This window comes from Macaca mulatta, chromosome X, assembly GCF_049350105.2.
Source record: "Macaca mulatta isolate MMU2019108-1 chromosome X, T2T-MMU8v2.0, whole genome shotgun sequence".
NCBI lineage: Eukaryota > Metazoa > Chordata > Mammalia > Primates > Cercopithecidae > Macaca > Macaca mulatta.
This window is the reverse complement of record NC_133426.1, coordinates 43,706,645-43,717,625: the sequence shown is the minus strand read 5'-3', so window position 1 is coordinate 43,717,625 and position 10,981 is coordinate 43,706,645. Positions and strand designations below refer to the sequence as shown.

General features: G+C 40.2%; 1 protein-coding gene across 1 annotated transcript in view; it reads right to left on the bottom strand.

Moving 5' to 3' along the window:
• Window positions 1–365: 365 nt before the first annotated feature.
• Window positions 366–10,981, bottom strand: part of MAOA (monoamine oxidase A) — an 81,758-nt gene continuing 71,142 nt past the window's right edge. Inside the window, exons 10-15 of the mRNA XM_015127229.3 lie at window positions 8,902–8,955; window positions 4,460–4,517; window positions 3,153–3,250; window positions 1,275–1,386; window positions 1,009–1,071; window positions 366–810 (exon numbers count right to left, since the gene is read on the bottom strand). Of these exons, the coding sequence (XP_014982715.2) occupies window positions 664–810; window positions 1,009–1,071; window positions 1,275–1,386; window positions 3,153–3,250; window positions 4,460–4,517; window positions 8,902–8,955 (532 nt within the window). The 3' untranslated portion in view covers window positions 366–663. The remainder of the gene's footprint in view (window positions 811–1,008; window positions 1,072–1,274; window positions 1,387–3,152; window positions 3,251–4,459; window positions 4,518–8,901; window positions 8,956–10,981) is intronic.

The window sequence follows — 10,981 nt, the reverse complement described above, 5'->3', positions numbered from 1 at the left end:
AAATACAAATAAGCTAGCACTGAGACTAGATGTCTAGAAAAGTCGGAGGAATTAGAAGTGGTCAGGAGATTCCTGAGGCAGCAGCTTACAAGATGTCCCCATTCTGTTCTGAGGGTCTGCATGCCACTTACTCCCAACACGGCTTTGCTTTACTATTTCCTGATCCAAAGTGGAGGCTGCTTCCTCCAGGAGGCTGGGAGCCTCTAGGCTCTGTAATGACACTTCACCATTGCCTAAGGGAAGAAAAAGGACAGTCGCAGGCTGGGCCTTCACCTACTCCACCTCCACAGAGAGAAAGTCAAATGCTTTGTTTCTGAAATCATCAGGTATTTTGCATTGACGGGAATAAAAACAAGACACAGAAATTGTTTCTGATGAGCACATCACCTTTAACTTTTTGAATCTCAGAAAGTGATCACAAGGTTTTATTCTATCAATTCACATGAGTTGGTTTACACAGACAAAGAAGATGGAGCTTGATCTTACTGAAATTAATTAGGCGATTCGTTGAATTGTTTTTACTTTAACAATGATTGGAACTAAGCCAAAGGTAGTTAAATCCAGTACACTTAAAAATGGCCCAGTGACACAGCCTTTAAATTTGTCAATATTTTCCTTTGGTGATATTGAAAATCAATGAGTAGAGAGCATAGGAATAAAACTTCAAGACCGTGGCAGGAGCTTGTATTTGTACACCACGAATCCCAGGGCAGTTACTGATGTGGAAAATCCAATGATCTTCAGCAGGCCAGAAACAGAAGGCAGGTTCCTCTCCCAGAAGGTGTGAGTGATTTCTACCGCTGGAACGTCCTAGATGAAGGAACACAGATCATGAGCAAAAAACTCATGCTGACATGGAGGAACAAAACACAGCTGCAAGATCCATGCATGGAGACCCCTGGGATAGTTGCATCTATAATTAAATCAGAGGCTAGAAGAAGGGAGATGTGAGTTTTATGTTCCATGATGGGTCTAAGGAGAGAGAGTGCCCAGAGCCACCAAACTGACCTTTGATTCAGGTTCTTGTACCCAGATGTCTTTCTCGTTCACCTTCCCGAGACCATTTAAGACCTGAAAGAAAGTGACCATGGTATTATGAAAAGAGGCTGTAGAGTTTCTACAGATTCAAGGCCCTGCTAGCCACAGATGAGCCCCATGAGTGAGGGGCAGAGAAATGGACATACAGATTCTATCAGTGTCAAGAACTAGCAAGACCAGATGCCAAAAACGTTGCCGTGACTCAGGAGGGAGAGAGCCTGGGCTTTCCTGCTTACCTCCCTAGCTGCTCGTTCTCCAGCCTCAACTGCCCCTTCCATGTAGCCGCTCCACTTTGTGGCAGTCTCTGTACCCGCGAAGAAAATCCTGCCCACGGGTTGACGAATCACCCTTCAAGGGAACCAAGAGGTTACACAGAGTTACTCGGGAAGGTGGGCAGGGTAAACGAGCCAAGCACTGCCCTCATTTAGTCTGCAGAAGGCACAGAAATTCGGACTGTTTAAAAAACACCCATATGACTTAGCCCAAGGTGAAGAGTCACTTTTTGTTTTCTGGGTCTGCGTAGAGGATCTGAACTTTCAAGCCAGGGAGAATCAGGCCATCAGATCATCAATCATTAAAGGGGATGTTGACCTTTGCCAAGCCAGCCAGAGCTGGAATATAAGAACATGTATTCAATCCCCAAATCAGATTTCTTTGCTATGTTTCCTGTTGGCAGTCCATTCTTCTCCCTCTCCTGTCTTTCTCGGGGGAGGGTGCACTCTTCTTGAGAACAGCCACAGATCCAGCTTTGCAGGCACTCCCAGTGTGTCAGGAGGAACTACAGTGGCAAGTGGGAAGACAGGGACGTTAACTGTCATTTCTGGCAAAGGAGAGACCTGAGACATTATATGGGTGTGTCTCTTTAAGAAAACAACCTCTGTACAGTTAGCTTCTCGGAGCTTCTCTAGGGACTGGCTGAGGGCAAGGAAATGGGTCTCCTCTTACAAAGAAGGGCTGGACTGAATGGACAGCTGTCCCCTCCAACTTTCTTGGCTTTGACTCCTGCCATGTCCACAGCTAGTTTCATGAACTCTCCCAAGCTGCACGTCCTGCCCCCCACCCTGATGGCCTTCATCTCAACCCGCTGGCACTCCTTTTTCCAATTCCAGAACCCTGGGCTTCATCTATTCCTTATCTTAGTCTTGTCTTCTAGACTTCTACTTTGATGCCAGAACTAATCCAGTTCATCGATCCTGCTATTGTTAAACAAAGGCGATTTGAATCACTTAAGAAGAAAAAAAAAAAAAAACCAAAAACAGACCAAAACCTCCTGTAACGAAAAGGTTAATAAATACTTCTTCCTTTTCAGTGGACAAATGTGACCTTGTATTAACATTCTAGCTCTGTCTCTCTGGAAACCAGATGAAGGTGTAATGCCATGTATGGAGGCAGCACCACTTATGCTAAAAGTGCCTCCCCTCCCGCCCCCACATTAGTAAACTGCATCCAGGCTGGGAGGACTCTAAATGAATTGTAAATACCTGGTAGGAGGCTATCACTTTGGGCTTCCCTGAGTGTGGTGTCTCTTGTAACTGAGCAAGTCTTATAACTGAGCAAGTTACTGGACACTATGCCTATGAAGCATAGAGATAATGGCTTCCATGGGGCAAGGGGCTTCTAGGTCAAGGTGGACTTCCCCACCCCACGTGGATGTCATTTCCTCACACCTCAACTGTATACAGTGAGGACTCTTCCCCTGAAGAGAACTGTCTGCAGATGCTCTGTTGGCAAGACAGACGTGTTGGATAAACAACGTCCAATGTTGTTCTGTGTTGACTGGCGCCAAGGAGCCTAAGGCAGTCATGTGAGACTAAAATGTCAAGTTGAGCTCACGAAGGCCCCTTGGAGGACACCGCAGCTTGCTTCATTCTCACAAGCACTGTTCACATCCGAAATCCTCCCCACTGTTCTGCTGTTGTTCTATATGCTGACAGCTATTGTTCTATGTAATGACATCTTTATTTTTCTATGGACATCCAGAAATATACAAGTATGATCTGGGACATGAGAAATGGGGATTTTGACAACTATTTCTAGAATTCCCATTGAACTCTGCTTTTCCTTTTAAATTTGGCACAGGTCTTGGATTAATTGGCGTAGTGCTTGTGTAATACCTTCCATATTGAGTCATGATCCCAGGAGGGAAGTACGCCGTGTAGCAGCCCCCAGAGTACTGCTCCTCACACCAGTTCTTCTCTTCATAGTGTACTGGCTGCAGTTCAGTGGGGAAGAAAATGCAAAAGAGAAAACAAAGCTGAAATGCTGCAAGTCAACAATATCGTTGCTTTAACAAAAAGTTTACATTAAGAAAATAAAGAAGATCCTGTTTTTCGAACTCACTCAAGGGGAAACATGAGAGTACCAAGTAATGGCCTTTTGTGAAGGACCATGTGGCAAAACATGTACCCTTTGCTCTTCCCATTTTCTTGATTAGGGAAGACATGGAAGTATTCCAGTATCTGGGAGAGAGGGGTATCCATCCATCCATGCAGATTCTGAAGTCTTTGGAGCTAAGTCTATAGGAAACCCCATCAACAATTCAGCTTGTGGAAAGGTCTGCTCAAATCTCTGGAGTCTCTAATAACAGACTTTACTTCCCCATCTACCAGGCATTATTGCTAAGAAAAGGGTGGGAAGGAGGAGGCAGAAGACAAACAAATGTCTAAGAAAGACTTTTTTCCCAACCCCTTCTCTAAGCTGGAAACATGAATGATGGGAATTCCACTAAAAAGGGGCAATTCAGATGAAAAATGTTTCCTAGGGGACATGAGAGAACCTTCTCTAATTTCCCTGGCACATTCACAAAGTTTTATTATTTGAACAGTTTAGAGGCAAACCCCTGAAAGAGCCCCCAGCTATTGGTATTTTTTCCAAAAAGACGTAATTTCATTCTCCTAATTGCTTTCAGTGGTGGATTGAAAGCACTGATATTCCTAAATGAGTTGTGAATTGAGTTCACACATGGAAAAATAAATTAGTATGACTTTGACCTGGGAAGAGACTCTAGATTCAGTCCATCTTGTCAAGTACCATACTACTTTGCCTTCGCCAACAAATGATGACATATCTGGAATTTAATTGTGCAGCAGGTAAGTGACACTGACTGAGGACAGGACTGTTCTGGGAACCCATCTCACCCATTCTTGACATGATCCCTGCAGCTCTAGGCTCTCATTACAATTGGCTGCCAGTTATCTAGTGAACATTTAAACAGCCCAAAGGAGTTGCTGTGTCAGAAATTACATGCACCTAACACCAGCTTTTAATGACCTTTTGTGACTGCTGAAGTTTATCCTCCAAGTTAAGCATATCGCTTTATACGCTCTTCATAAGACTGTCAGAAAATCAGAATCTACTTTGCTTTACTACTTATAATGAACAGAGAAGAACTTGCTAGGGATTAAAGCTGGGAGTTTCTTACATGTAAAGCTTCTTGGGATCCCAACACTTTGGCATAGAGCTCACAGATTTTCTTCTTCCTATAAAACAGAGCCAAAAAAAAAAAAAAATTAGGGAAGGAGTAACTGATGGGTATAGAATAAATCCAGTGAGTTCTAGAGCTCTTGGTATCAACCAGATTTATTACAGAAAAATTAAAATCCATGGCCTTCTGTAACTGCACAAATGAGCAGTTCCATGAATCCCTGCGCTCAAATTAACTTTCGATGCCTCTATAGTCATTTAATTTGAGGATTCAATGGAATTATTCTTTTCTTTTTTACATTTTTGCCTCTTTCACTACCTAATATGATATCTGCTTGAGATAAAAATGGGAAAAATGGATTCAATTAAGTTTAGCCAGTCCTAGGAACTGATTCTATATAACTTTTCTGGAATATGTAGAATTCTAAAATGATCCCTTTTACAAGTCTATAGTATAAGTGATGGTGTCTTTCAACTATCCTATACTTGTGTTTTAATTACCTACAAACATATAAAGCTCATTTAATCTTTTAAGCATAACATAAGATATGCTATAGAGAAAGTATCTACAGTCATTTCAGTCTAGGAATTTGTCACTTGATAGAATGATCTGTGGACCACAGTATTTCAAAGTGTATCTGAGGGATGGGCACAATATGCTAATGTTACCTCAAACACAGCCTTTCGTTGTTCTCATAATTCATTATCTAAATGACTAGCCCAGAACATGGTATTTTCATGTCTGAAAAAATTAGTGGTTGTACTTATATAAACTCTTTTTGAAATGAAATACATTTTAACTCACAACTACTCATGGTGAATTTTTTTAAAAGGTCTAATTTACTAAAATCACCTGTTTTAGAAATTAATGGTTTTATTTCTGGATTTGTTTGCATAGGTTCACACTGATCCAGTTATATACTTTTCCTATTTACCTTTTATAGTTTTAATATAGTTTAAACATTTGAAAATGCTCTAAAATATTTGTTAAGGGATAACAAGCAACTGGAAAAATATTTGCTTAAAAATGTGGCAAAAGGTTTGAGTCAAATCTATAAGACAAGTATTAAAAGCTGAAGAGACAAAATTATGCAGGGCGGGGGGAGCTCAAGCTTCCTGGTAATAAAGAAATCGAGATTTAGAAATATACAATTTTATGTTGCCAATTACATTAGAAAATATTTTAAAGACATGCCCCCAATTTCTCTGAATAATGTGGGATAAAGTGTAACCTTATAAATTTATCTAAATCCTCACACTTATACCATTTATATAACTTCCAGAACATTCACCTCATAGGTATAAAGTCAGGAGGAGGAGGCGGATTATAAACTCTGCTTATTGTCACCATTTTCCATGGAAGGTTTTAAGGGAGAGACAAATGCCACTCCTGAGATGATGTCATGCAACATTAGATGGATATTTAGGTGGATAGTTAAATTTCAGGACAGTCAGAGAAAGTCTGGCTTCCTTCAAAGAGCCGCTCACATTATACATAAAAAGTCATAAAGGAAAGGAATAATGGGAAGAAGTCTCAAGACTACTGTCTGCCTGTCTCTCTCTCTCAGCCTGATTCAAGCCCCTTATTTCAGAGATGAGGAAACCGAGGCTCAGGGAACTGCAGAGATTTGTTTGATTTTGCTCAGCTGATTAATAGCAGGGTAAGGCTCTACGCTTCTGAGTAATCTGCCCATAGCAGGTACTCAGGAAATATTTGTTCAGTCAAAATCCATCCTCAGCCTACTATGGTACCCTCTTTGCCTAGTCTATGAAGAGATGACTGATTCTAACATCTACTTCACAAGGGTGTTACAAGCAATAATTCAGACATTTTGAGTTAATTAGAAAATGAAAGTATCGGCAATGATCATTCTAAAAAAGCTCAACAGTACTTAACTTATTACTATTATTATTATTTCTGAGATAGGGTCTCACTCTGTCACCTAAACTGGAATGCAGTGGCATGGTTATGGCTCACTGCAGCCTCAACCTCCCTGGACTCAGGTGATCCTCTCGCCTCAGCCTCCCGAATTGCTGGGACTACAGATACATATCACCATGCCTGGCTAATTTTTCTATCTTTTGTGGAGACAGGGTTTCTCTATGTTGCCCAGGCTGGTCTCCAACTTCTACACTCAAGCAATCTGCCTGCCTCAGCCTCCCAAAGTGTTGGGATCATAGGTGTGAGCCACTGCTCCAGGCCTGCTTAACTTACTTTCTGGATGTGTAATAAAATTTTTATTAAAGCAGAGTGAAACCTGAAATCCAATCAACCTCCACTGTAGTTAGTTTTCATTCATGAATGTTAAAAACAATTATAATAGTTATAAGTCATTATTTACTGTATTTCATATTATTAGAAGAGCCAAGGATGAGTTCATACAAACACAGGAAATTATCTTTCCTTTTCCCTTCTTCCCTTTAAAATTAAAAATTTTTGGAAAAGATATGTAAGGCAAGGATGTTAAAACAATGCACTGATTGATTAATTTGGTTCTAAAAATAACAGAACCTAAGTGATGGCCAAAAGAGGCCACTGTGCAAATCATCTTGTTGAACTTATTCACTGGTTTCTAAATCTGGTTGCTTGTCATAATCACCTGAAAGCCTTGTTGAAATATACAAATAGGCAGGCCCCACCTCAAATCTACTCAATCACAATATATAAGTCTTATAAAAACATATTTTCCAAACATCCTTTGGGATATTTTGATGCAGTCAGATCTGGGAACCACTGTTTTTGTCAATGACATATTCAGTAAGGGTTTTGCCTTACAAGAACTTTTGAGAAGTTCAGCCACTGTGTGGAATCATAACCAAATGTCTACCTACAGGCTGGTATTTATTTTACTATTAATAAGGAGGGAAAGCAGGAAATCCAAAAGAAAATGTCAGCTTAGTGTGGTGTAATTAAAAAGTATGCGTTATATGCTACTCCAGACTTTGTCACAAGCTAGCTGCGATGATTTGAATGTATGTGTCCCTCCAAAATTTAAATGTTGGAACTTAACCTCCAAGATGATGGTATTATGAGGTGGGGTCTTTGGGGAAATGATGAAATCAGGAAGATTCTGCCCTTATGAATAGATTAGTGCCGTTATAAACGGGCTGGAGGGAACTAGCTAGGCCCTTTCTGCCCTTCTGCCTTCCTCCAAGTGAGGACACCACCTTCATCCCTTTTTGTCCTTCCTCCTTCTGCCTTTTCTGCCATGTGAGAAAGTGCTACCTATGGAACAGGCTCTCACCAAATACTGAATTGAATCTGTTGGCATCATAATCTTGGACTTCCCAGCCTCTAGAACTGTGAGAAATAAGTTTCTATTCTTTATAAATTACCCAGTTTCAAGCATTTGTTACAGTATCACAAATGTACTAAGACACTAGCTATGGAGCCTTGAACAAATCATTCCCTATCACTGGACCCCAAATCCCTCCTCTACTGAGTGAGTAGAGTTAATTTTTAACAACCATGAGATTCCACAATCTCATGGTTGTTTGAATCTCATGGTTTTTGAGATTCAACCATTTACCACTTACAGTGAACAGAGAAGAACCTGACAGGGATTGAAGCTGGGAGTTTCTTCCATGTAAAGCTTACATGCAAACCATGAGATTGTTGAATCTCACGGTTGTTCAAATAAACAAATCCGTGTGCACATGTAGGAACTCATTCTGCAGCCTTTCCCCCACTGCAAGGGCTGCTAATGGGTTAGCTGTTTAATTTTTTTAATTACATTCAGAGAAAAGTCTGTATTTTTGTGTATGTATTGGACCTCTTTAAAAGCTAGCAGAGGTTTTAGGGCTACCCAGAGGCATCCCTCCAACAGCCAAATAACTCTGATGTTAAAAGGCTAATCTCTCCAGGTAAGATTTTAATTGAACAAAGGATTCCAAAACAAAACAAAACAAATATACCATGACAGAAAGAGAAAGGGAGAAAGAAACAAAACAAAAAGCCACTGTCCTAAAATAAATTTTATATTAGGAAACTTTCAGATAAGGGAACACCAGAACTGTGTACCAGATAGTCAGTAGTGAATACTTTCATGTACACAAGTTGCTACAAGTTAAAATACACTTTTTAGAAAGTCCATGTCAGAGAATCTTAGAAAAGGATTATGGCCTTGAAAGGGGATTGGGATTCGGTTTTTATAGCTTTTTTCACAGCTAATATTTTCTATTATTTTCTCCATCCATCTCACAGGGAAATCCTACCTCTTAACCATTGTAAAATAAACACAAACATGTAAAATTAATATATGCACATGGGCAAGGGCTAGGTCAAGAGGGCTATAGCAAAATACAAAAGGTTGGTTTGTTGGAATTTTGAGAATATTTGTGAAGTATTGTGTTTTTCCTCATGTTATTCTACTAGTGTCAGTGCAAAATCACAATACAAAGCTAACTTTTTCATCTATTTTTCAGTTATAAATCTCTTACCTTATTTCCTTATGTAGTTTAGCAAGTCGATCAGCTTTCCGGGCAAGAATGAAGCTGGAGAGAGAGGTTACATTGAATGATCAGGTTACAGCTGTTTATCTTAAGAGCTGCCCTTTCTTTTTGAAGTATTCTTAACCTGTAGCTATTCAGCATTAAATGAACTCTCTCAGACTCTCCTCCTCTACTAGGGCAAATGCCATGTTGTCTTTAGTCTGCCTGTGTGTCCAAAACCCCTGCTAGGCTGTGATTCCCTACATGACCAGTGACCTCCTATTCAATATTTTACTTCTAAAGTTTAACATGATTTTTGGCATATAGTAGAAAATCAAATGTTGAATGAATTAATGTTGTGCTAAATGATTATTCTGGTAATGACTGTTGCCTTCTGCCAAATACGTTATCGAAGCTGGAAAAACAAATATAAACATGTGTCTGTAGTGGAGGCCACGGTGGGCCCCCCAGGCCTCCCTTTGGGACCAGGCAATCATCACTCAGCTCACAGCTGAAATCTTCCCCAGTAATTGGACGGGACAGCAGAGAATGCCTTGCTCAAGGTCTCACCCCTCCCCAGAGTTGTCCTGACCTAGATGCAGTTGAAGACAACTCTGAAGGGCCACCCAGCTCCAGAACTTCCAAGGGAATGGGGGAGGCCTTTGTTGGGACAACACTGGAGCTCAAGTTCTGCTTAATCCTTCCGCCATAGGTAGTCATCCCCAGAGCACTTCCCAATAAACCTCCAGCACCCAAATCTCCAGCTCTGTGTCAGCTTCCCTGGAAACTGACCTGATATAGTCCCCAAATAAAGTAACTCAATAAAACTCAGTTATAACCTGCCTGCTCCCCTTTAATCAAATAGATTCTATTTATTATACTGATATTACTAACTGCATGTATATTTAAAAGAATTGAATTGTGACATGAAGTCCTTAGTTATACTATTATTAGAAAGCGTTCGGCTGGGCGCTGTGGCTCATGCCTGTAATCCCAGCACTTTGGGAGGCCGAGACGGGTGGATCACGAGGTCAGGAGATCGAGACCATCGTGGCAAACACAGTGAAACCCCGTCTCTACTAAAAATACAAAAAATTAGCGGGGCGTGGTGGTGGGTGCCTGTAGTCCCGGCTACTTGGGAGACTGAGACAGGAGCATGGTGTGAACCCAGAAGGCAGAGCTTGCAATGAGCGGAGATCGCACCACTGCACTCCAGCCTGGGCGGCAGAGTGAGACTCTGTCTCAATAAAAAAAAACAAAAAAAAAACAAAAAAAACAAAAAACAAAGAAAGCTTTAAAAAATCCAAATGATCTAAAGGACAATGAAATTATTTTTCCATTAAAAAATTTTTAAATGTGTATTTCTTTTATTCAAGACCAAAAGGACAGATAGATCAGTGCAAAAAACAGATATTTCCTCCTCTCCCTACCCCCAAATTAAAGTGTTCCTCAAATTGGATTGGCAGTTCCTTTAGGGCTGTTATTTGAGATCACTCTGAGAAGCAAAAACGTATGTTAATGCAGAGAATAGCATTTCAGAGAAAGCTGTGGACTATTTAGGAAATCTGAACTATTGAACTTTATGGAATATAGTCATAATTTTGCATGATTTAACGCCTTAAGTTACAGCTTGTTATTGATTATTTTAGTTAGATTTTGGGTTTATGTAAGAATCAGTATGTTTAGATGTATATAGTATTTTTAAATCATCAATATCTGATAAAAGATTAAATGATTTATCTGAAAACATTTTTAGTCAACTCGTCTTGTATACTTTTTACAGTTCCCTTCCCAAAGGGCAGTTAGTGTTGGTTATTTCTGCCAAATCTCAAGTCATGAATGAAATAATCTCTTTGATCTAATTCCAACTATGGATAAATAAGCTTTAACTTACTTTGGTGTTTTATTGAGGAAATTAAACATGCTGGCTTTGTGTTGGAAATGTTTCACAGTTCTAAAGTACAACGTCCTTTCTAGTTTCCAAAAGGTTATTAGAAACACAGTGCTGGGCAATTACCACCCCTGTCTTCAAGGTTTTCGTGGCTGTGGCCATGAGCAAAGAGCAGGGTGGAGGCAAGTGTCAAGATGA